The sequence below is a fragment of the Falco peregrinus genome, chromosome 3, assembly GCF_023634155.1.
Source record: "Falco peregrinus isolate bFalPer1 chromosome 3, bFalPer1.pri, whole genome shotgun sequence".
Classification (NCBI taxonomy): domain Eukaryota; kingdom Metazoa; phylum Chordata; class Aves; order Falconiformes; family Falconidae; genus Falco; species Falco peregrinus.
This window is the reverse complement of record NC_073723.1, coordinates 35685225-35710364: the sequence shown is the minus strand read 5'-3', so window position 1 is coordinate 35710364 and position 25140 is coordinate 35685225. Positions and strand designations below refer to the sequence as shown.

At 38.3% G+C, this 25140-nt stretch overlaps 1 protein-coding gene across 6 annotated transcripts in view; it reads left to right on the top strand.

The window, feature by feature from the left end:
* RALYL (RALY RNA binding protein like) overlaps nt 1–24551 on the top strand; it is a 401768-nt gene extending 377217 nt beyond the window's left edge. For all 6 annotated transcript variants that reach the window (XM_055800306.1, XM_027791217.2, XM_027791218.2 and 3 more), the window contains 3 exons: nt 766–879; nt 5323–5501; nt 23568–24551. In XM_055800306.1, the coding sequence (XP_055656281.1) occupies nt 766–879; nt 5323–5501; nt 23568–23585 (311 nt within the window). In that variant the 3' untranslated portion in view covers nt 23586–24551. The remainder of the gene's footprint in view (nt 1–765; nt 880–5322; nt 5502–23567) is intronic.
* Nucleotides 24552–25140: the final 589 nt, after the last annotated feature.

Here is a 25140-nt window from a genome sequence, read left to right as displayed (position 1 = left end):
CTTCTGAAGCCAAAACACTGCCAAAGAAAGCAGTTACTCCTTCTTCTGTTAGACTATGGGAGTGCAATAATGAGCATAAATGAAGAGCGATGCAATGCAACAAAGAGCTGGAAACTTTAGCTCTTAATTTATAGGTGGTGCCTCCATGTCCCTGGATGTGATCATAAAAAGAAATATTTTCGTATGTTATCCACAGCTGGAAAAGTACAAGAAACTAGCAGAACTGAAAGCTTTTGAAGAAATAATACTTAACACCTTATTGTAATAAAGTTGTTGACTGGAATGTAATATTGCATTCCTGGCTGCCCTAGCATTTATGTTACCATGCACTCTTGTGAAAAATACCTACTGCTACCATGAGGAATCTTTTTATTATTGTCACTATTATTACAAAATAGTCCAGCAAAATAGCATTTCAAGACTGTGAACTGTCAGTCATATCTGTTTTTTTTCACTATATGCTGTTTTTCAGTAAAAGTTACCTGAATTTTCTAAGAATGCCCTTGAGATGTTTTGCCTGAAATACTTACTAGAGCAATATACTTCACAGAACCTCTTGCCATTAGGGTTTAGAATCCTGTGATTTCCTAGGATTCAGCATTTTTAGCTCATAATGTTCATTTTACAAGTTAAATCTCTAAAAATACTGACAGAAATGAGAGAGTAGACTTTGTACTACAGAGGAAAGAAAAAAGAACGTTTATTTCATGGGGGGTTGCAAGTATAGTTTATTTCACGTTTTGCATCTTTGCTCTCTTTCCACAGTGAAATCAGATGAGTTGCAAACAATCAAGAAGGAATTAACTCAAATCAAAACAAAAATTGACTCCTTGCTAGGAAGACTGGAAAAGATTGAAAAGCAGCAAAAAGCTGAAGCAGGTAGGTGAAAGCAATTTGTAGTCAAATGAATTAAATTAGAACTTAGTTATCTGACAAGCAGACAGACCAGGGAGAACGGAAGCCTTCCAGAAATTTTTCTACATCATGGAGGCCTGAAGCAAGGTAAATTAACTCTCTGGTAGATCTATTGGGAGGATAAATTAATATTCTTCACAGAGCACGCAACATCATTTCAAGATTTGTTTTCTACAGTGTAGTATGTGGGGTGGGGGGAAGAATAAAATATTCCAAACTTAGATGTCTGGAAACAAAACATCACTGAAAAATTCACTGGACAGAATAAAGTTAGAGGTTGTTGACCTTGGGGGTGTTTGTGCTATCCACATTAAGAATTATTAGATAGTCTGTACCTGGAATTATTGCCTGGGCAATAGACAATACTTACAATTTACAGCAAGGGAAGTTCCTGTTTGATATAAGGAAAAAAGATGCAAGACTGTAGTAGCTCCATCTTAGGATATGTTCAAAACCCATTGGTCCAAGGTCCCATGGACATGGACCAAGCTTTGAGTTTGGCCCTACTTTGAAGAGGGGTTGGACTTGGAGAGTCTAAAGATCTGTTCCAATCAAAGTTATTGTGTGAAGCTGTGGCATCTCTGTAAACCTGCTTGTACCTCTAGTTCAGCTTTTCTCTGGCTTGAAATGTTATGTTTTGAGGCAAACCTTGGGAATGACAAAATCCAACACTACTTTTTAATTTGATCAAGATCTTTATTTCTATCATTGCAGAGAACATTGTGTTAGCTGAATGATCTCACCTGGCAGCACTTTAAAGCCATGCTGAGCAGTTATAAGGGATTTATAAGGTTGTATTTTCACCACAGTATATATAGAAAACCATCTCAATCCTTTACCACTATCTATATTGTATTACCTTTGCTATTTCCTTATAAATCACACAGTATATCTCTGTACAGGGGCTGTGTACTAGCGAGGTGATTTTGATGACAGCCAGCGGGGAAATGGAAGCTTTATCTCATTAAAAATCTCAGTGTTCCCCCTCCCCCCTCCCATTCTCTGATGAAAACTTTTTATGTATTTTGTTTGAAGTGTGTGAAACAAATTCTGCCTCAGAATCTGCAGTTGCCTGGGTGTCTTGGCACTCAGATTTGTGTCCCTTGCCTAACTCAAATCTGTACATGGAATCAAAAAGACCCAGCATGACACATGAGTTCCATCAAGACTCTAAAACATTGGTGGGAATTAGCAGTTGACGTTTATGAACCTGACACCAGCAAAATAGATAGATAGATCTGGATCCCATGTGCCTGCCCTATTTCCTGATCTATCATGGGGGTATCTCTCTGAACCCAGAAGTTTCCTGCTTGCTTTCAGAAATCACTCTAATGAATGTCTTCCTAGGACAAAACATTACAGAAAAATATTTTGTGGTTAACAATTTAAAAAAAAAAAAAACAACAAACAAACAATAAACAACCCAAATCAGCTCTTTAAAAAAAGCTCTTATATTTACAATAATCTTTTAAGTTGGCAGACAGGGACCAATCCCTCAGCTGTTAGACTTTACCCCACAAAACATGTTGAGTGTTCTTTTTCAAGTCTAAGGTAAATCATTAGACCAGAGTGTGCTTATCTCTTTCAGGAGAACCATACACAATATGCATTCGTTATATTCTATTTTGTACTTTATGCAAGTTAGATAAAAGTTGGTACCACCAGTGAAGTTGTAATTGCAACGCACTCCATTGAATCACTGTGTACTGAAATGCTCTGAGATGGTACATTCCTACTTCAGGGAGCTTTTATATAAAATCCATTACTATGCAAAACAACCTGTATGTCATTGTACTTTGGGTATCCAATTTTTGCTTTTGCTGAAGGACTGTAGTGAACGCATTTAAACAGAAACCAGCTCAAAGAGGGAAACATCAATTTGTATTGAATCATACGGTTATGCCTTTTGAAGACAAGCAATGAATAATATCCTCAGAGATTAAAAACTGATTTCAAATTGTTGATGTTTTTAAACATCAGGTGCAGAACCCATCCCCCATATGCCTTGCCTCTCATTGGAGGATGTGAGGAGAAAAAACACCTCAGACATACCAGTAAACCTGGATTCCCACTTAAGTCTCCTGAGGTGACGAAAAGGGTTGTGCAGTCTGGGTGATTAGTCCACAGATGATTGCTTCATCAGTAAAAAGATTTGTGTAAGATAAAGCTATACCAGTAGCTGAACTATTTCATTTATCGTGCCAGATGTGAGATGATTTTGTTCCTTCTCTATGGTCGGGCAACGTTATTTCTTACTTTCCTCTGCCAGAAGGTGTGGCCTCACTAAGACTGGAATCAGGGAGAGGATGTATGTGCCAGTTACACAAAACAAAAATCAAGCCACCACCTTGCCCTTTTGGTTAAGTTGCATCACTCTCATGAAGAATATTTAATTATTAATCCTAAAAGCTATACATCTGGAGGAATATGATAGGTTAAACAGACAAGCTGGACAAGCTCAGTATATACATTGGTTACTGCTCTACAGCTGCATGAAAACTCTTCCAGTAACAGCTGATGTTCTGTCTTTTAATATTATCAATGCCTGATCACTCCAATAGGGGGAATATAGATAAGAGGATTTCCTGAACATAGAGAAACTGCATGGATAGGTCCTCTGTTTGTAAAAATCTGAATCAGGAAGCCAGGGATAAGAAGTTGTTCTGAGGTGAAAAAATTGTTAGAGGAGAATATTCTCCCTGTAACATCAGAGATGGGTGCCAAAAGGTAAAACCTTAAGTTTAGCTTCTTAACTTAGATGTTGAGCTGGTATTTTAAACTGCTCTGAAGAACCCTGTCTATGTTCTCATTCAGACAATTGAGTGACCTAATTTTCTAGCAGCTGTATCCTAGGTTTTCCCATTTAAATGTATTAAGTTCGTAATTTCAGGAACCCTTTTTGAAAGCCTTGACCAAAGTTGATTCAGTTGTCACTGCCACAACTGGGTTAATCTTAGAAGTGGCTTAAGGCAGAAGGTGGTGGGGCAGAAGGTGGCAGGCATAGCTGATTCAATCCACATTTCCTTGAAGAGTAAGGCAAGTAACACAATGACTTATAACTACCATGGTATTGTATAAAGCACAGTATTGTATAGATGTCTTTTTATTTTTTAAGTCCAAGAATCCTTCTGAAGAAATTATGTGACTCAGGGACTAAGCTTAATTGTTCTATGTCTTTATTAAATTAATTTGAAAAAGAGGGACTAAAGACTAACAAAGACTGAAAAGATGAATGTAAGTTGCAAAATAAATTTGCAGAGGCAGAAGGAAAGACAAATGCCTAGGTTTAAGATACAGAAAAGTACGAGCAGATTTTAATATTACATGCAGCTGCTAATAATTTATAGTAAAATAATAATATATTCATAGAGCTGAAAAATACAGAGCTTCACAGGCATTTGCAGATTCATTGGCTGTGCAACAAGATAAGTGATGCACTAGTGCTGTTACAGAACAGTCAATCTAACAAAGGGATGGTTTTGTTCTAGAAATTTGATCATTGATGGGTATTGTCACCCTCAAACTGAAAAGACATTGGTATTCGAGCTATGTGCAACCAATGCTCTGACCCATATTCACTTTGATTACATAAAGCTTTTCATCTAAACTCCTGATGTGCCTAGGAATAAGACTCTGATCCCTCCAACTACTCTTCTGGCCAGTCTGTCTATGTCATTCCTCCCTCAATCCTCCTCTGGGCTTCTGCTGGCTGGATGAAATTCCTCAGCACATCCAGGAGCCTCACAATACATAATCACAACTATGCGACTATCTGCAGTAAGCCAACCGGGCCAGATCCTCTGGGCCTCCATGGAAATGGTCTTTCTTGTCACTGCTTTGCAGAAATTATAGGAAGCCTATATTTGGGTAATTGGAGGAAGGCATTCTCCTGGGCTAAGGCACATTATACCAATGGGGGAAACATAAAAAATACGTTCAGTTTCCTAGAAGGATTTGTTGATTATCTGTATGGTTGTTGAGATATATTCACAGCAAATTCAGACAAATCCTTGTTCACTTATTGGCAATTAACAGCCTTCTGCTTCTCAGAGCATAGAGATTTATGCACTTCTCATTAGCTGCAGATAAATAAATATACAATAACTATGCCTACTGGATTCCCACAGCAAAGCAAAGTCCAGAAAATCAAAAAGCTGGATCTGCTGGTAAATCAAGCCTTCATCCACTGCATGGGATAGATGAGCATGTTGGTACTACGGTTGATTTATGCATTAATTTTTGAAAACAAGGGGTTTGATCATATTTATCTGGTAGATATTAACACATTGATTTTTACAAAACCAGCACTTCTGGAGGGCAAAAGCTTAGGTTTCTTCCTCGGAGCACTTTTCTTTGCCATCAATAGGGAAGGTTGCTGAATCTCTACAGAGTATGTTTTCCTTACAGAAGCTCAAAAGAAACAAATGGAAGATAATGCTGATTTGATTCAAGAGGAGTGCATATCAGAGAATGCAGATAACTCTACAGAAGAGCCAATTGAAGGAGGGCCAGATGCAGATGGGGATGGAGAAGATATGACTGATGGGATAGAGGAGGATTTTGATGAGGATGGCAGCAATGAGCTGGTAAGGAACAATCATGCCACGTCCATCTATACAGTTGCTACAAGTAACCACAGAGAAACTACAATCTGGGTTAAAAAAATAAGCTCACAGCAGTGCTCTGATGTTCTGTAACTAGTGCTTAGTCCTACATTCTTCATATACTGTAGTATCAACTAAACATAGGGCCCCCCGAGGAGAAACAAGAAAAATCTGTTCTACTACATTTAATGATTTTAGAATGTACTTTAAACTGGTTTACATTTATTATTTCACATTTAATGAAATGCAGATGAGAAAGGAAAGCATGGTGTGCTTTTTTTTTTTTTTTTTTTAACCGGAACATTTCAAAATTAAATAAGATTCTGGAACAGATAACTCCTGTTAATAAACAAGTGCTTCTTCATAATCCCCAGTCCCTGTCTTCCGTGTGTAACTTCTGCAGGCTATGTTGTCAGACAGAGTTTTTTGATGAAGGGATTTTTCCTTAAAAAATGTTTGGCTACAAAATTGTTTGGTTTTCAGCCTGAGCCTGCACCTTTCATGAAATGTCCATCACATTGTTAAACTTCTAAGTTCATCTAGAAAAACATTAAAAAACATATTGAAAGTCAGTTTTATACTTTTTTATTCATTCCTACTAAGAATGCATCAGTCATATTGTTTGAGACTGTATAATCCTCTCCCTCTCTTCCCAGCTTTCATATTCTTCTGCTTTGAGCAGAAATCACTTCTCTTGCTCAGTGTCACTGTCCCTGCTTGCTTTCTAACATGCATTTAATCATGTGTGCACTGTAAAAGTCATTCAGTGAAGCCAACAGGAGTCAGTTTGCAATGGCCATGGCTGAACCAGCACCAAGTCTGGAGTACGAAGGCATGCGAATAACCAGCGTTTTGCACTGCTGACTGCAAACACAACTTAAAACTACTGCTAATTTGAGGGTTTGTGTCCCTTTTGCCAGCACAAGGCCTTTTTGAAATTAGAAATCCTGAATGACATTATGCCTAGAAGAAGCTACTACAAACTGAATGCCCTCATCTTTTAAGATGTGGTGTAGAATAAGTGATATTATCACTTTTTCTTAAAGGAACAGGTTCTCCTGCACAGATATGAGTGATATTTGTAAGAAGCTGCCACTGTGAACCTGTAGGAAGTTGAAATTTTGTAATTAATTAAGTTGTACATATAATATCTCCCCACGGTTAGCACCTGATCAGCTGAAGTGATATTACCAATGGGGTGACCACGGTTTAACAAGACTGGTGGGTTTTGCACTAATTAGGTGTCAGACTCCCTACTGCAGACAACAAAGTGGGGAAGATAATGTACAGTATATTAGCCTCTGATAGTTCAGTACTGTCATTTCACCCTGTAGGTATGACATATTTAGCATATATCTGCGCTATATAATGAAGCATGATGTAGAAGAATTTCTTCACCTAGCAAAGACCTAAGCAGGAAAGTTTCTAAGAAGCAAGCAGCACAGGAAGACTTCATTAGCAGTAAAGTCTGCAATCAGCACAGCCACATTTGCACACCGCTGCTTCTGAGTTCAAAAGATTTATATGACGGAATTAGTTGAAGTGCAGAGTGTTGCAGATGCGGCCCCAAAGACGGCTCAGAGGTCTGACCCACACATCTAAGGCTGCTCCAGTTTCTCTGAATGCCATTACTGAAGCCCCTTGGGCACAGGGAGGAGATGGATCACTGCACATGGAGAGCAGTGTCCTCTGTCCTATGCCCTAGCACTCATAAATGATATCCTCCCCAACCCCAACATGCTGGCAACATGAAAGATCAAGGAAGAGCACTTATGTGTATCATCTTGGTCAGATGCAGCCTGTCCCAATGCCAGGGCAGTGGAGCCAGTCTGCCTCATGCCTTCCACCTTCCCAAACACTGGGACCCTCTAGCTGAGAAGCTAGCAGTATTGTAGACTTTAAAGCTCAGAACCACGATTCCCACTAATGTAAAATCCTTGTGCTTTTCATCCTCCCTTGCCATTTCCCTCAAGCTTTGGAAAAGGCCACTTCACCTTAGTTTTCCTCCCTGCTGCAATGGGTTAATAACCCTTTCTTCACTTTTTCTTTTGCAAAGCCTAGGGAGATCAGTGCTGTGGATGAGTTAAAAGATTGCTCTACAAAGGATTATTTTTAAAACCCCTCAAGATATGGGTGTTTCCCATGGAAAGGCAATTTTAAATTGAACTGTGTCTCTTTCCTCTACAGTTTTTACCCAAACACTCAGCAGTATTGGCCAGTTATGTTATAATATGAACCTGATAAAGTTTATGATGCATATTGTAATTTACAATGTTTTTCACTTATGCTTACATATATTTATGTAGATTTAATGGCTAATTCCTGTAAGTTTTACTTCCTACTCCAATCACTGATAGCTATATAACTGGAAAGTAAATAAGAATACTATTAAACATATATAGTGAATACCCCAGTAGGAATACTTGAGATTTCAGTCTGCTTCTACCCATGCTGTGCCCTACTATCTGGCATAACCCTCTGTTTTGTGAAAAGTAAAATATATACATACACTTGTTATAAAACAAGAAGTCCTAACAGATGTTGTTCTGTTTTATGAAAGCTAACTTATTTAGGCAAAATAGCTGACTAAAAGCAAATGTGTTATTTTGGAATGGAGCCAGTTACAACTCATTTGTGGGGGGAAAAAAGGTTTTTTAAGCATGAAGTGTAATGTGAAACAATTAGGGCAAACTTTCCATGTGTAAAAACATAACCTTGGACTCAGAATAAGAAATACCCTTCCTAAAGGCATTTTTTAATGAAGTCTATAATCTTTTCCAAATATAAAGCTAAAGCGATTTAGGGTGATGATGATGAAAAGAAATTTTTTTTTTCATCACTAAGAGCAGCAGAGCAAATAGAAAAACATTTGAAATGGGCACAGCTGATGTTCTGAAGTCAGTTTACCACCAAACATTAGTTGGGAGTCCACCAGTCTGAAAAATATTATTAGAGGAAGAGAGGAACACGGCTTAACTTTAGATCTTAATCTTCTTTGCAGTGCTTCATATGTAGCCGTAAATCTCCTGCCAAGCCATTTGCCCATAACATGCTGCAGGACTTTTTGCTGAACACATTATTGTCGCCTCTTTTGTTTCCCCTGTGACCAGCCCTAAGGCTGTCAGTAGAGGGAGATGTTCAGGAAGGACAGGCCTCCTGCCAGAGTCCAGATGCTGCCAGCATGAAGAGTCTGAATCTGTGTACATGGATCTGCATCTTTGGACTACAGGACTCAACAATATATTTCTTTTCCTAATTCTAACTTGCAAAGGAAGTGACTGTGTAGGCTGTATGCTGTGGGTTTAGGTTGTAGGATCAGTTCTCTACATTCACACAGTCTATTTGGAGGAACGGTCACTGCACATTAACTGAGTGATGGCAGCTGTCCTCATGCCTGCTTTCAGCCTAGACCAACTGTAAAGAAACACAAAGTAGTTTAGCCTGCAGTCAGAGTTAAGTCAGGCATGGATTTAAGGATGCTTTAGCCTCTTCATTTGCCTGCCTGACTGCACACACAAAACCACATCACATTCAACAGCTGCACACCTTCTTCATCCACCATTTAGATCAGGATGTTGTTGGTCCCTGCATTGTCATTTTCTATGGACTGAAGACACACCCACAAACAGTCGTTATGGCCCAACTGAAGTGTGAAGAAGTTTTATGCCACAATAACTTGATTGTCTCTCTGAACTCTTAATTCAAGACATGCTGCATTTCAAGTTATCTGCTGCAGTCATCAAAACTCTTGGGAAAGTTTCTTTTGTAACAATTGTTTGCTCACAAATATCCCTCAGTAAGTGTCTCCAGTGCTGCAGACACTACAGCTTAAGGATCTGTTTAGAACAATCCCCAAGGACTTTTGATCCATTGACATACTGAAGAGTTCTTTAAATGGTGATTTCAGATACTGTGTACAGATGTCAAATAGTTGGCTTCAACTAGCTTAGTGAATAGCGTTACATGCTTCTCACCCACCTGCTCCTCCACTCCCCCTTGTACAAGGGCATGCAATAACATATTGTAGCTGTATGTACATATGAAATAATCACTAACTTGGAATGTAGCACCTGAGCTTGCTGTACAACTCATGTGACTTAAGTGATCATCAGAGACAGCTGGAGTGAAAGAAAATTTCAGCTCTATTTCTTTTGCTCCTTTCAGATAAAAAACTAAGTAGCCAGTTATCTCAGATTTTACTGGGCCCGAGTCATGCTTTCTATCCACATTTCCATCCACATACAAGTTTCTACTTGCAGTGAATTAAAAACCTTCGTGTTCCTTCCTAGTGCAAATACATCCACTCTTACTGCTTTTAATCCAAACTGTCCCTCAACAGTGCTGTGAAGAAAGCAACATACCTACACAGCTTCCCATCTTGCCTTACAGAAAACAAGCTCCTATGAAGAAAGATCTTTGTGCTTACTAAATTTGCCTCACACACAAATCACAAACAGGCCACAAATCACTGGAACACAGGTTGTGAGTGACATCAAGCAGTTTTCAGATGCCTGCCACAGCTTTAAATTGTAAGGAGTGGGAAGGAAAGCCAATAACCTCCTCTTATTCCTGTGGCTGCACAGCAGAGAGCCAAAAAGTCATCTGTGCAGCACAGTCCAACACACATTTTGATATTTGAGAAGCACCTTGGCCTCAATGCCTCTAAAACAAGCCCCTTCTTCTTACTAGAAACAGCATTAGCAGTATGTGGTGTGGCTGAGAGGATACAGGGAAAGCACTTTTGAATTAGTGTGCAGAGTGTTTTCCTTACCCTGCTTATTAAGCAGCTGGACAACCCAGTGCAGGCCCAGAGCATTTCATATAACTTCTCTGAACTTGTTTCAAATGGTGTTAATCTATCATCAACAAAGCACTGGCTGAAAATGAACTATAACTTATCATTGCAATCCCCTTGTAAATAACAAAGCTGGCATCCAATTAGTTACCTGAAAGGCTGAAGTATTGTAGATTTGGAAAAAAAAATGCTAATGCTTAATAAAATACCAACAAACTACTTAATTGGAATGAGTTATACACAAGCACTCATATCTATATTACATTGTCTGAGAAGGATAGTTTCTATCAAACTGTCAGCCTTTTGCAATAAATAACTATAATAATAATAGCACAGCGGTGGTTCAGTAGTTAAGCATTCAGTAGAGCAAACAGTGTTTTCTGGTAGAGCATGTGATCCCAGTGATTTCAAATGCAATAGATTTACAGCGTCATAACTCAGATCAGACTTTGGTTAGTGCTTGGCTGGAATTTGAAGGATATATTCACAGTTGCAGCACTGTGATTTTATGCTGGTGTAGCTACACTAAAAATAATGAAGCCACACAAGCATTAGATGGGAGTTCCACAATAATGAGTTACCTTTAATGAGATGTCTTGAGAGGCATTTTTATTAAATTATATCAGAAACAAAAGGTACAGAGACTGGGCAAGGCCCAGTTCTGGCTACAATGTAGATTTATAGCAGTTGTTTCAACAACAATATAGTTCCCTTTCTATTAATTATATTTCAGTTACATTTACCTCTCAAAGATATTTAATTTCTTACTCTTGTCCTTTCCCCCACCTCTGCACTGCATGCTTTCAGTCTATCAGAGTTGTTTCTAACATCTGATACAGAATCATGTTTCAGACATAAATAGCAGAAACTGCCGCAGATGAAAAACTCAAGATAATCCTCTTGCTGCACTGAGTTTCATGATGTAAAACTGAAAACATTATGATATCCTAATAGCGACATTTCTTGTGGGAAATGATGCAAATACCATTTAAATCAATGGAACCAACTAGTACTTTGGCTAAAGCTCATAAAAACAATTTCCTTTTGTCAGAAATGGGTGGTTTATATCACTAGAAGGACCATTATCAAAGGTATTAGCAAAAGTGGGTTTAATATGATGCTGTAAAAGTGTGCCTTAACAAAGTTCAATGGCAAGGTTCACTCTATTACTGTACAACATAGTTATTTGAACATTGATTCAAGACTACCAAGACTCAAATCGAATTTGCCCAGACAAAAACAAAGTTACCAAGGCACAAATTAAACTTACCATACTACAAAGTTATGCACAATATCGGTTGCTTACCAAAGATCTGCCATTGGTAAAAGGTCTCTCTGCCTTGAGGAGCAGCCTTGAGAGGCATCCCAGCTCCAGGGGAGATCACTGCCACGCAGCCAGGCTGCTTGGCTGGGAGAGCTCAAAGGCAGCTCACTGAGATCAGAATAAAGTGGTTGGTTTGTAGTCAAATTACATGCAATGGCAAAGCTAGGCATGAGATTCCCTGTACCCACAACTTTCTTTGTTCCTTGATAAATGAGTCTTGGAAAAGCCACTGCTATTCATGTGTTAATCGCACAATCAGTGTTCCAAACTCAGCTCATACCCATCGATGCTCAGTGGCTTATTCTGCTCCTTTGTGGGTATTCAGAGAACAGATTGAAACTAGAGGAGTTCTTGGCCTGGCTACAGCTCAGGCCATTACCTCTGGACCCTGGACCAAACTACTGCTAGTTTGGTTAAGTGGACAAGTGTATCCATCACACCTCTCCTATGAGTAGCTAAAGGGAAATAAATTTAATAGCAAATCGGTATGAAACAGTGAAACTTTATTTGCTTTCATTATTTTGCATAAGAATTGAACAACCAAAATACTCAGCAGAGAGCAGAAACAGAAAAGGAATAAGAATTTGCCTGATTAATTTAATGTTGTTTAAGCCCAGTTTTGCTTATCTCAAATAGTAAGGTTGATCAAATATGTGACTATGTGATAGGACTGATAGTACTTAATTTATTATTGCATTCAAACCAGATTTTTCATTGCCTTTTTAGGTACTTTTTTATTCTATCAATAGCATCTGGGCAGATCAGACTGACTCTTCTATTATCAGCAGAATTAGGCTGATTAGCATGTCAAAAAGATCAATAGCTACTGTGACAATATGCAGTTTGCTGAGTGCACTTATACAGACTACTACTACGGAAAAAAAAAGGACAAAACTTTTAATTAATGGTAATGGCTGAAGCAAGGTTGGGCCAGAAATCCTATTCAGATTACTTTAAATATTGTTGAGACCAAGCAAAATTTAGTCTTTTCGATGCACTGAACATTTTTGGACTTCATTGAAATCTTGCTTTCAGGGGAAACATGAAGCTCTTCATTCCTAAGACAAATGAATAGGTAAAAGATTGTGTTCACTTGATAAATATCAGTGCAAGATGTTTGTACTTGAGCAAGCTAAGAAAGTCATTAGGGGCAGCATACCCGACAGATACTAATGTGTTGTACCTTCCAAAGCTGCAGTAAATCTAATAACCTGTGACTGAAAAAATGGAGAAAGTAACAAAAGCATGTCATGAAATCAAAAATTGTTAGAAACTTCCTGACATGCCCTTTTGTTATATTTAATATATGCAATAGCACAGTAGATGTGTTTGTTGTTCACACGCTATTGTATGAGTCATTGGAAAGGCCTTGCTGCCAGCTCCTCCTCCCCATTTTTCCTGGCAGTCAATTTCTTAGGGGAAGACTTCCTAAATGGTGTTCAAGGTTTTAATCAAGTTACTCCTGACTACATAATGTTTTTCTAATTATTATTTACATCCTATCCCCTACATGTCAACAGAGACCTGCAGAAAATGCAAGCACTGTTATCATACACTTGGTTTCTCTCTTTCTACTAGACTTCCCTTCCTGTAATTGCATAATTGTAAAATGAATGAGCAAAATAGTTTGCTCACCTTTCACATCTATTCCTCTGAATCTGGTCTATATTATTTAGTCCCCAGTTAGAAACTTTCAAAACATTTATTATGTAAATAACATAATTCATTTGCGGCCATTGGAATCTTAAAAAGTTGATGCAAAGAGCTTGAAAAGAATGTTTTTTTCTTCTGTTTATCTCTTTTTTAAGCAAAGGATGAAGAATCAGGAAGTTTGGGTCCCATTCTCAGCTTTGCCACTGAGCTAATGTGGTGGGCAATGTGTGTCAGCAGATCGAAAGTGCATGTAGACTCAGCCCCTTTTTCTGAGGTCAGGCCAAGAGGTGCCTTTGGCCTTAAAGCCAACATGTGGGAATGGAGCATTACCCAAATACATGGTTTAAATTTATAAATATTATATGCTTTCCAGTCAAGAAAATTGCAAACTTTGGTTTTGCCTGTTGAACAAAAAATTCACTCTTCAATGTATCTGTTTTACATTTACATTGCACCCTGCTATCAGTGGGAACTGCTTGAGGTTTCTGTCATCACTTAACTTCCTACATTTTCTGCTATGAGTTATTGGCATGGTCTCTCTTTCTGACGTCTGTCATATGCAAGGCAAGTCTGGGCACGTCCCTTTCAGATCCAGCAGGGTGAACATTAATAAGCCCTGCCAGCAACTTCCAGCAAAATGCACAGGCACTTACAACAAGAGCAGGAGAAGTTGTGCATCATCTTCTCCTACATTCTGTCAATCCCACCAAGCACAGAATAACCATCTATGTTCAGGAGTTTAAATGGAGTATATCCTTACTGAGGTAATAAATGGGTGTAAATATTAAATGGAGGAGGGATTTTGTTTGTTTTTATTCCCTGAAAACCACTGTAAGAACTGGTCATAAAATAGTGGTATTTAGACTACCCCAGACAACCTGAACCAGTGGCTGGTCATAGCCCAGTGCTTCATGAGGCTAGTCCTAAGTACACTTAATTAAGCAAATGCCTGTCAATACAGAGTACATGCTTGCATGTGGCATTTACAGCCTCATGGAATTTTGGCAATATGTCTGTTTGGAAACACTAGCATGGGAGACAATATATCTAATACATAAAAGAATTTTTGATTACTGCTTAATACGTTTTAATGTTTTTTTAGAAATTGTCTAAGTGTTTTGGGTTCAAGCTCATGCACTGCCTTCCTGTGGACCTGTGCTTTCAAAGAGTAGCTTGTGTGCTTTCTCTGCTTTGGGGGAATGGGAACTCTGCTGTTTGTTGAGACACTGTTCATAGATTTATCATTATTTAGTATTCATTATTCACTTTAATGTTAATTTTATTTTGGGTTTTATTTGGTGTGAGGGTTTTTTTCTATTTAGGCAGGACTATGTGTTTATCTTAAGCTTTTAGGTAAGAATAAGATAGTCATGGTGCTTGAGGTTTTTGAAACATCAAAATGTTTAATTTTAATGGCTCAGCTTCAGCTGGCAAAAACAATTGTTGTGCCTCCAATTTAAAACAAAACAAAAAAAAACCCAAGCCGACAAACAAACAAAAAAAACCCAAACCAAAAAAAAAACCACAAACCAGCCTGTAAATTGATTCAGAGGAAAATAGTTAGATCAGGCCAAAAATTCTCTCAGACACATAAACAAAATACTTGCCTAAATGATAATTCTTCACTGATATAATGTAATTGGCCTTAATATTCAATACTAGTGGACTGGTTATGTGTGTTCTAAATAGATCAGAATTAGCTCCACAGCTTTTGCTAAATTTGCCTAAAATTTATGAGCATAGGGTCAACCTCTGAGTGCAGTACAGAAACAAAGACAGCCAAACACTTTCCACCTAGAAGCAAGCCTAAATCCTTTTTCAGGGGAAGGTGATGGTGGTTTATAAGAAAGATAGCAAGGTTTGTGCTATAACTTATGTCTGGTAAAGAAACATCAGAATTAGCTGAAGTAACTCAAGACTTTAAATATGAAGACTGATTTCAGTTCCACCCCTGAATAATTTTGTCAACATAATTTCCACTAATTCTGGAGGAGTTGCTCTTCTTTTATCTCCCTGTCTTTTGATTGACTCCAGTAGACTTTGGATGACTTGTGGAACATGCTGGGTTGGGTTTGGTTCACCTATTTGCAGCCAAATTCCCCAATCATGTGTAGGGAGAATATCCATCAGAACCGTAACCTAGCATAGATACCAAAGCAGCCGTACAAGGTACAGTGGGAAAGTGGTGAGAGAATGGAAAAAGAACACTGTCACTCTCTAGACTTTCACTGTGATACTGAAATCCTCCGCAGTGCCTCAGACCAGCCATTGGAGCCTGTGTTTGGCTTGGCTTTGAGCCTATCAGCTTAATCCTCAAATTCTTAGATTTAACTGAAATTGAGCAATTGCCATGCATCACACATTTTTCCTGGTGTGTCAGTCTTTGAAAGTAAATAGCTTGAGTTCCCCTAGAAAACACTCATTTCACAGGCTTTATCAGTATGCTTGAGCCTCAAGAATGCTGAATGAAAAACCCTCAGAGGAAACATTTTTCTGTTGAAAGTCTTTACACAAGTAAAGAGGGGTAAACACTGAGAAGCCAAAAGATCATTATTTTTCCATTTAAAAAGACACAAATTTTAAATGTTTTTTATTTTTTCAATACAAATTGCAGAGCCACTGTAGTTAGTGACCCAATTATTCCAAAAGGTCTCAGTTTTTGAGAAAATATAAATGTGTTACTAAGAAGATTTTCTGCATGATTAATGCCAAAACATGAAAGGCAGATTGGATTTATCTATACAGAGGCATTTATGGACCACAGAAAAGGGAAGTTATTTAGAAGGTGATAGAACTGTAATTGCCATTTCAACAAAAAAGCAATCAGTGAGGAATAAAACAAGCTCAGTCTGCCAAAATGAAGATTTGGAAGTTAATCAAATGCAATCTTAGCCAGGCTGTTATGCTGATATGTGTATCTGAAGTTTCCAAATTGTTGTTGCTATTGATTTCTAAAAGTACAGTACAGTTTTATAATGTCTTTCAAAATGAGTAAGTTATGTTCCAGCCCAAATAGAGAATCAAAAGGCTAAATTCTTCTCTGCTACTTCTTTGCAAGGTTATATTAATCCCTTCTCAGCTATTAGGTGATTCTGTGCCGTTTGCAGACCACAATGCAACCCCAAGTCCACCATTTTACTTTGTAATTTTTATTTTTAAACAAATGTCTCTTGAAATCCTCATTAAAAAATATATCATGCATTACTATGCACTTTGTATTGAAATAAGTATTATGCAGAAAAATGCCAAGCCAAACGTGTTTAAACAGGATCAGCTTTTCTTGTAATTTCCATCTGGATCACATTTCCAAACCAAGTCTTTCATAGACATCCTGTATGTTTAATTGACTTTCTTGATTCAGTACACTATTGCCACCATTTAGGTATCTGTTGTTCATCATCGTTAGCCTCATCCCTCCCCTCCTTCCCATGGTTTACTCTGAGCTTTCCCAGTATCTCTGCCATCTCATGCTGAATGCTTCCGTTTCCTCCAGCAAGCTCTCCTCCCCATTCCTTCTCTTTTAATTTTCTTTTTACCTCATTTCACCTGGTCTTTAAGTTGAGTAAAACTTCTGCCTCCAAGTAACTGACTGAACAATCTCCTGTTGATTAGGCAGGCCACTCCTTATCTCATTACCATCACTGTGTACAATTTCTTTTTCCTGCATGGGTGCACTTGGTTTTTTGATACCCATCTAAACTCTAATTTGGCAATACTAGGAAAGTTTAGCCGGTGCTTTCTGTGTAATTTAAGGTAGTTCTAGTAAGCTTCTACTTTCATATATTTTTAAAAGACACTATTTAAAGTGTAGACATAGTGAGTGGCCTCAGGCTACAAGTTTTAGCAGTTCCTTTATATAATAAGCTGTGTGTTCAAACTTGCACCCTTGGCATTGATAGCACAGGAGCTATTGCCTTCAGCATTAATATTGATTGGACCACAGCTTCACACTGGGGCATTCCTACTCCTCACAAGAAGCAGAGGTTAATTCAGTATGAATTTTATTCTACAACCTTCTCACAGCACCCTGCATCCTAAAACCATCTCCTTCATAGCATTCAGAATGATAAAGGAAGATCCTTACCATGGATCCTGCTAATACTCAGTTACACTTGCTTCTCATGGAACAGGCCCAAGCCCGAGAAGCAGAAAACACCTAGAGCTCTCCAATGAAAGTCATACCTCTGGGAATTTGCTATGAATATACACGCTTCTTCAGGATTAAAGGAAAGTGGGACATTTGCCCCTTTGCTACATTCGGCACTCGATCCCCAGAAGGTGTTGAGTTGCTGTCATGGAACTCTGGTACAAGCTGAGGAACTCTGTGGACAGCATCAGTGAGGCTTTACTGCATTTGGTTTGGCTTTATCAGCCAAGGGAGAACATGAAATGTAGTGGTGGTGGTGGTGGGAGCACGTATTCACTGTGAGGTAGTCTTGTGAGTGCATTCTGGGTAAAGACTTCAGGGCAGCAAGTTCTGCAAAAGCACCACCCTCCCACCTTCTGACCTCTTCCACATTCTCCTGCTTGGAGATTCTGCAGCCCACCCCACACTCTGCAGAAGGTCCAATGCCTCCAGCTTCAGATGCCTCCCACTGCCACCAGATACTACACTACTAGTCCCTGAGTCTTCTCCTACTCCTATAAAAGGACCTTGTAGAAGAAGATCTTGCTTCAAAAAGCAGTCAATTAGGGGGAAAACCACAGAGTAAAGTGAGGTGCACAGATCCACTTCTTTCCCTCCTCCTCACTGCTGTCATAGTCCCAGTCAACAAAGCTCTTAAATTACCATCGTGACTCTAATTCCAAAGTCATTCCTTCAACCTCACACCTGACTCAACTCAACCGCAGCATGGCCTCACTGATTCTCCAAATACTAGATCCCATCTCCACCACTACACCCAGCACCATCCATCACAAATCTGCCTACACAGGACTCTGAGAAAGAAGAGATATGTTGGTCTAGGGGGAAAATCAGTACTTGACAGGGCTATCTCATTCTTCCCGCTGATTTTTACCAGGGAAACAAGTGAAACCAAGCATTTTAATACAAAGGAGATAGAAATTTGTTTTCACTTATGAGTAAAACAGCTATTCTCAGATTTACTCACATAAGTACTAACACTTCAAAGCAATTAAACTGTTCACTGAACAGAAAAATGATTCTGTAGTGTTTTCAGCAATTAAAGTATGATTGACAGAGTACAAAAGATAATGATTAGGTTTCATCATTGGAAGAAAGGTTTAAAGAAGGTTCAACTGCTCCCTTTAATCATTCTCTATTAATATTTACCAAACTGTACAATTTCTCCTGTTTGTTATATGCAGTGAATATTCTGTCACTAGGTCATGATAAAAAGTTCTGCTTTGGTGCCATAATTTGGTCTGTCATGTTTTACAAATGTTACAAATGACAGCAACAATCCCATAACACACATTCATGTTCCCCAGCTAACACCTACTGAACTGAACGTTTACATTTCATATGAGGGCATTATACTAAATCACCTATTAACTGTGTTATATATGTAATCAGAGATTTCATGCTTTATGTGGCAAAGCACAAGGTGTATCTCAAATGAGCACAATTGTGAAGTCTGTGAGAGCTAATACAAATCCAGGGTTCTTTGATAAACCCTGTTCATTGCTGTGGTTTTCCATTCATGGTGATGAATGCTGTGTAAAAACCAAAAGAAGCCTGTGCCCCCATAGTACCTTACAAACATAAATTACTGGGGTTTGCACTCAATGTGAGCTGCCTGCTTAAGAAAAAGGAAGGATATTGTTTTCAGTTAGACACAACAAATAAACAGAATGGTAATTTGCACTACTATTTTCTGTAATCCATCCTGGTTTTTCTCATTTTAGAGAAATATCTGGATCAATAATGGCTAACCAAGATTTGTGGTGTTATTTTTTTTTTAAAGTCTGTTCTGCAGATACAGTTTTTCACCTCCTTGCCTGTCCAGAAAGTACATTTCATAATCAGAAGAAATTATGAGAGATGAAACAGTATGCCATACTAGAGAACATAAAAGCGGCATCTGTGGACCTGGATTCAGTATTCACAGTTATACAGATAACAGTTTAGGAGTGAGCATCAGATGCAATCAAAGCAATTGCACTGCAACTGCAGTTTGAGGTAGTGCAAGTATGAGGGCCGGTGTTGTGAGTGAAAGGACAGTGCAGCAGCTGCATTTTAATGGGGCTTGCAGTTGTTTTGCGGAAAGTGATGTATGGCAGACACATAACCCACTGCCAAAGCCTAGTCGGACACCAAAAGCAGCCTGGGAAGGTGTCAGGCACTGAGTCTCCTGCTCAACAGGAGCCTGACAAAAGTAGAAATGTGATTTTACCTGAAACCAAGCAGTAGTAACAATTAGCTTCAGATGCCTCCCTTACAGTTATTAACCTCAGACGTCCAGTCCTAAGGGTGGGATTTCTGGCAAGGAAAAAGAGGCAGGAGAGCAAAAGGAAGCATATTTGAGGCCTTGCGTTTCAAGCTCATGTATGTGTGCACCATCATCTATCCATCCACTGTTTAGCTGCATTTTATGGGAATTTCTAAGATTAATGTTATCATGAAAGCCATTTAGAGCAATCAATTATTTAAAAACATGCATTTTGATAGATGGATATATTTGTATATACTTGCTGGATGCTCTTATTGCTTATAATTATTGTAGGGTATACAGTAAATTCTGCAACATCTATATTCTGTGGGACTGTTCTCTAAACATTTTCTTAATATGCTACAAGGGAAGATGTTAATTGTGTACATCTTTTGTGTCATTTAGCCATGGTGCATTCCTAATACTTCCTCCCAAGGACATATGCTGAACTTATGCTCTCAGTAAGATTTATTCCTATACATCTAGGTCTGGAAAGTGAGCATGGTGAAGGAAGTCCAGCACACTTTTCCCATAAACCCTGTGAGAAGGAAGCTAGGTATTTATGGAGAACAAGGAACGTACCCCTGTTGTTTACCCTTTTTCAGAACTTTAAGGAAGAACAAATAAACCAGAGCAGGGAAGAGGCTGAGCTCAGTTTGGACCCAGCTAGCAGAGATCAAAACTCACACTTCCCCCAGACAAATAAAGTACACCTAAGTGAGTTTAGAAAAGCCAGCAGCATGTCCCCTGCCACAGAAGTGGTGGTCACCGTTACAGCTTCCAGCTGCTTGAGGAGGCTGGGGGGAGAGGAGTGACCCACCTCCTCTAAGAGAATGGTGCCGCAGGTCTTTAACATGTATTGAAATTGCCTTCTCAAAAAAGGCTTTTAGGAGATATACAGAGTGCAAACTACTTCTATAAATGCAGAGCAGGCGATCTGATGGCCAGGCTCTCCCATAAAAAATGTCCTTTGTATCCAGTGCGTTCTTAAATATCTACAGATGTAAAGACTGGAATTATCTAGATTTTGAGGGGAGGTAAGTGATAAAACCGTTAAACTTCTAAAAGACAAGATGGAAAGCCCTCTAAATTTTTACTGAATTTTATCTGATTTACTCCATAATTTTTAGTGATTATACTTTGGGGCCCATTAAGTTGAACTGCACTTTCATTTAGAGAGGTGTTTAATATTTAATGTTGGCTTTCCAGTATTATATACATTGTAATAATGTAAAGTTAAAATTAATTGAATCTAGTATAATTTGAGTCTGGTAAAAATGCTAGAAGGTTCATACTGGAACTATAATAACAGTAGCAATAGCATTTCTGGAAGGCTGAAATACAGCATTATGCCTAAGACTGTTTCCACTAGCTTATACTTAAAAAGCCACCCAGATAGGGAAAAAAACAGCAGAAATAATTTCAGGCGCAGAATGAACCTATAAATACTCCATAACCTACCTCCAGCTTTTTTCAAAGATTATGATGGCAATTAGGACAGTATATACTGTTTCTTTGATATTGTCTATGGCTGCCAAGGCTATGTGCTCAGTTGGATTATTCAATTCTTAAAATGCATAATGTTCAAATCACACATTCTAAAGTGGTTTTCTGTTAGAACTACATCAAATGAAAGCCATACTGCTGGCTTAAATGTAATTTAGCTCATCCTTGTTGTGTCAGGATGTTTTTTTACATATATATAACGGGAAGGAAATGAAAAGATTAAAAAAAACATTAGTCATCATGAGGTTTTTTAATATCATCAGCACTAACATAAAGCCAGCTGATAAATTGCACACTATTCAGAAAAAAGAAATAGAATAAAACTAGTATTGCATTACACTAGATTAATCATAGCCCTGGGTTACTGTCATTCTATGGAAAATAAAAGCTTGACTATTGCAGAATTTAAAGTTTCTTCTCAGCCTTTAAGATTATTTGTCTTAAGAGGCAAATAACAAGCCCGTGTACTGAAGAAAGAACACAAGATTTTGGACTGCTGGGGTTGGTAAATTTTTATCATTGTTTCTAAACGACAGCAAAGCAGCATTGATGACTTGGATCCAGATGGTTAGCAGTAACGCTTCATAATGGTAACCTAATGAAGCTTTTTAGTGCTGGTGACAGGTAAATGCTTGAAAGGTTTATGGCAGGGAAAAAGCTTCAATAAATAACTTGAAAATCTGTCTCTTCTTACTTGCATAATTATTGCTTGTTATAATGGCGTAATGGAACAGCAAAGCATAGGTGAAGAAAAGGCTAGAAAAGGGGAACTCTCTCTGGAGCTAATAGGATGTACAGTGGAATTTTTTTTTATTTCTTGCAAGATGAATAGCTACTTAACAACCATTAGGCCTCTCTCAGACTTAAGGGGACAATTTAAATATCTTTTTCATATGGTTAAGTCTGTCCAGGGATCAGAAGCTAAAAATAGGGGAGATGAAGGTTTTTCTCTACGCAAGTAGAAAATAAAGATTTCAGCATATTTTAACTGAAAGAAGAAAGTTCTGGGGCCTCTCAAATGAGCGTTTTCCCCTAATCCTGGTTACCTGTGAAGGGTACAACCACAAATCCTGTGTTCACTTTGCAGTGACGAGGAAATCTGACGGCTGGATACTTCAAAGGGCAGGAGGCCAGTCCTGCAGGGACTCTGATGTTTCTGATAAAACCTTTTGATTGAAAAAACAATTTTTCAATAAATTTCCCTCTTTTCTGGGGAAGAAAAAGGCAGGCTTAAAACTCACTGAAGGAGGAGGAAATTGGCTGAGAACATTTGGAATTTTTTTCAGGTTTTGATCAAAAGTGCACCAGGTTTTGTCAGCTGTTTTCAGTTTCAGTTATAGAAAATTATATAACAAAAAAAAAGTGAAAAAGAAATTGGCTGAGAGACATTTTTCTTGTCAAAATTAAAAAAAAAAAAAAAGAAAAAGAAAAAAGGTTGAAAATTTCACTTAAAAAAAGAAACCATCTACTTCTGTTAACATTTTCTACTGTCAGTTTTCCAAACACATATGACTGGGAAAGTGTTGTCAGTTTTTCTGTGGGTAGGTTGAGCTGGTATATGTCTTACACTCCCCTGCAGCATCACTGAATGCCTAGTTGAAGCTGGTAGCACTAATGGGTCACGTAGCAGGACTCTCAGATTTTTTAGATGCAAGCTGCTTCCAGCCTCTGCTGGACGTCTAACCCTCAAAAGTGTTGGCTGACACAGGACTTTTGCAGTTTCACACTGCGGCTGGTAAAACAACATAAGAAATTAAAGGATATGCAAATAAAGTTAAAGCATGTACACAAGAACAATAATAAAATAGATTATGTCAAAGGAAGCCACTGAGGAAAGATCCTTCTATCTGGTAACTATAAGCATTGCTGAAAGCACACAGTCAGTGTAAATGGTCTGGAATAAGGTATATAAATAGTGCAATGGGACAGAAGCAAAGAACCCTACACACAATTTATTTAGATTGAATGCTATTATGTAAATGAAGCATTTCATTGCAAAGCAGCTAAGATACATTCTTCTATTTTCTGCTACTAAAATAGAAATTATTTGGCAATTGTTTGCCAAGCATTATTGAGGGGAGGGGTACTTCAGCCTCAACACCTCTTCCTTGAATCACTGTGGTTATTTTGGGACACACAGTCTAACTCAGGATTGTCTCACAGTCCTGATTGTCTACTGCTCCGGGTACAGGACTTTTCTTTTAGCCCTCAAAGGGTTAGAGGGGTAAAGCCTGACAAATATTGGTATTTGATTGATTTGTGAAAAAGCCAAATCATAGTCCTCTTCCGTCTTTTCCCCAGTTGTCTTGGCTTCCTTTTGAAGTTCTGCTGGAAGAAATTCTGTGCCTTCATACTAAAGCGAACATTTCATTTCTCAGTTTCTACAGATCAAGTGATGAGATGTCATGTGTGAACCCCCTGAAGGCTGAGAAGAGAAAGTCTGACTTGCCCACGGAAAATTGTGAACTGCGGTTTCTTACTGGCTAGCAACACCTTTGATTCAATTTGTATGAAAACTCAACTTAGTTATTAAAATGGACGTTACTGTTCAAATATTAGAAACTCCATTTCTTATATGTTCTAAGCTGTACAATTGTCAGATTTTTATGGTTTAGATTGTAAATGTGTTTTTCTCTGGCTAATTATTGGTATTATTTTTTTAATTTTGACGTCTTAAAGGCCAATGTACTGTATCATAATAATATGAAGGACATATTTAACAGGTGTGGGAAACACTGTATACAAATGTATATTTCTAAAAGCTATTTTTATGATTAGCATGTTTTACTGTTTTACCATATTTAGAGTCAGGTGATATTGCACTTCTTCGTTTACAGCTTAATTCAAACAAGATCATTATGGATCATTATGATCAGTGTCACAATTAAATACATTGTATGGTATTTTCCATTATTTTATTTATATTTGTCATTGGAAATAATTATGTTTATTAATAGGGTTAGCTGCTAAAAAGTGAAAATGTCAAAATAAGAGAGCAATCCTTGATAACCTGTAAATTGGATCCTCCTGTAAATCCCTTTCTGCAGATAAGCACTCTCCGGGACACCATTCATCAGACAGCTGTTACAGCTGTTCCTGCAAGTCTCTAAAGGCAGTTTGTTGTTACCATACAACAGTCAGTCTCCTGTCAAGCCAGGTAAATTACTTATAGACTGCCAATATCTGACAGCCTGAGTTAGCCTACTGACTACTTTTTGATTTATTTTCTGGCAGTAGTCTTTCCACTCCTGAACCACTAAAGCCCTCCTAAAAGCCTGCAGTTGGAATAATTAATTATTACAGATGTTGTAGGGGGAACCTCAGTACAGAATTTCTTAATAAATCATATTTCCTTTCAAACAGAGCGGATGCCTTATTTCTCTTGTGTTACTGAGATGTTAAGGGTATCAAAGCATATACGATATGGGCACAAGGTCGTCTTCTCTAATGAAAGTACCAACCCGTTCACCATCCCAAAGCTAGACCTCCTTAGCATCACAGATGGCATGAAACGAGGAATAGATATTTATCTATGTCTTTATGTGATATATACTCCAATAGAAAAATACACGTCTTTAAAGTGATTGCAGGGGACAAAAAGATACTTAATAGCTACAGCCTTCCAAGAGGGAGAGACATTAATTTAAGAAGTACCTTACACAGTCAAATGGATCTCAGACCCAGCTGTGTGCCAGTCTGCAGCATGGAGCCCTGACATCCACTGATATTCATGGCCAGGGGTAGTTTGTATTTGGGATCATCCAGCAACACAAAGATGAACCCTTGCCTTGCCCATTCAATCACTCCCTGTAGGCTGAAAGCAAGAGAGAAAGAAAGGTACCAGAAAGACTCTTCAACAGATCAAACTTTCAACTTCTATAAAAAACAGCAGTTTCTGAGATGGTAGGTTCACCTCAAACAGTGGGGGTATGAGGAGGTGGGAGCTCCAGG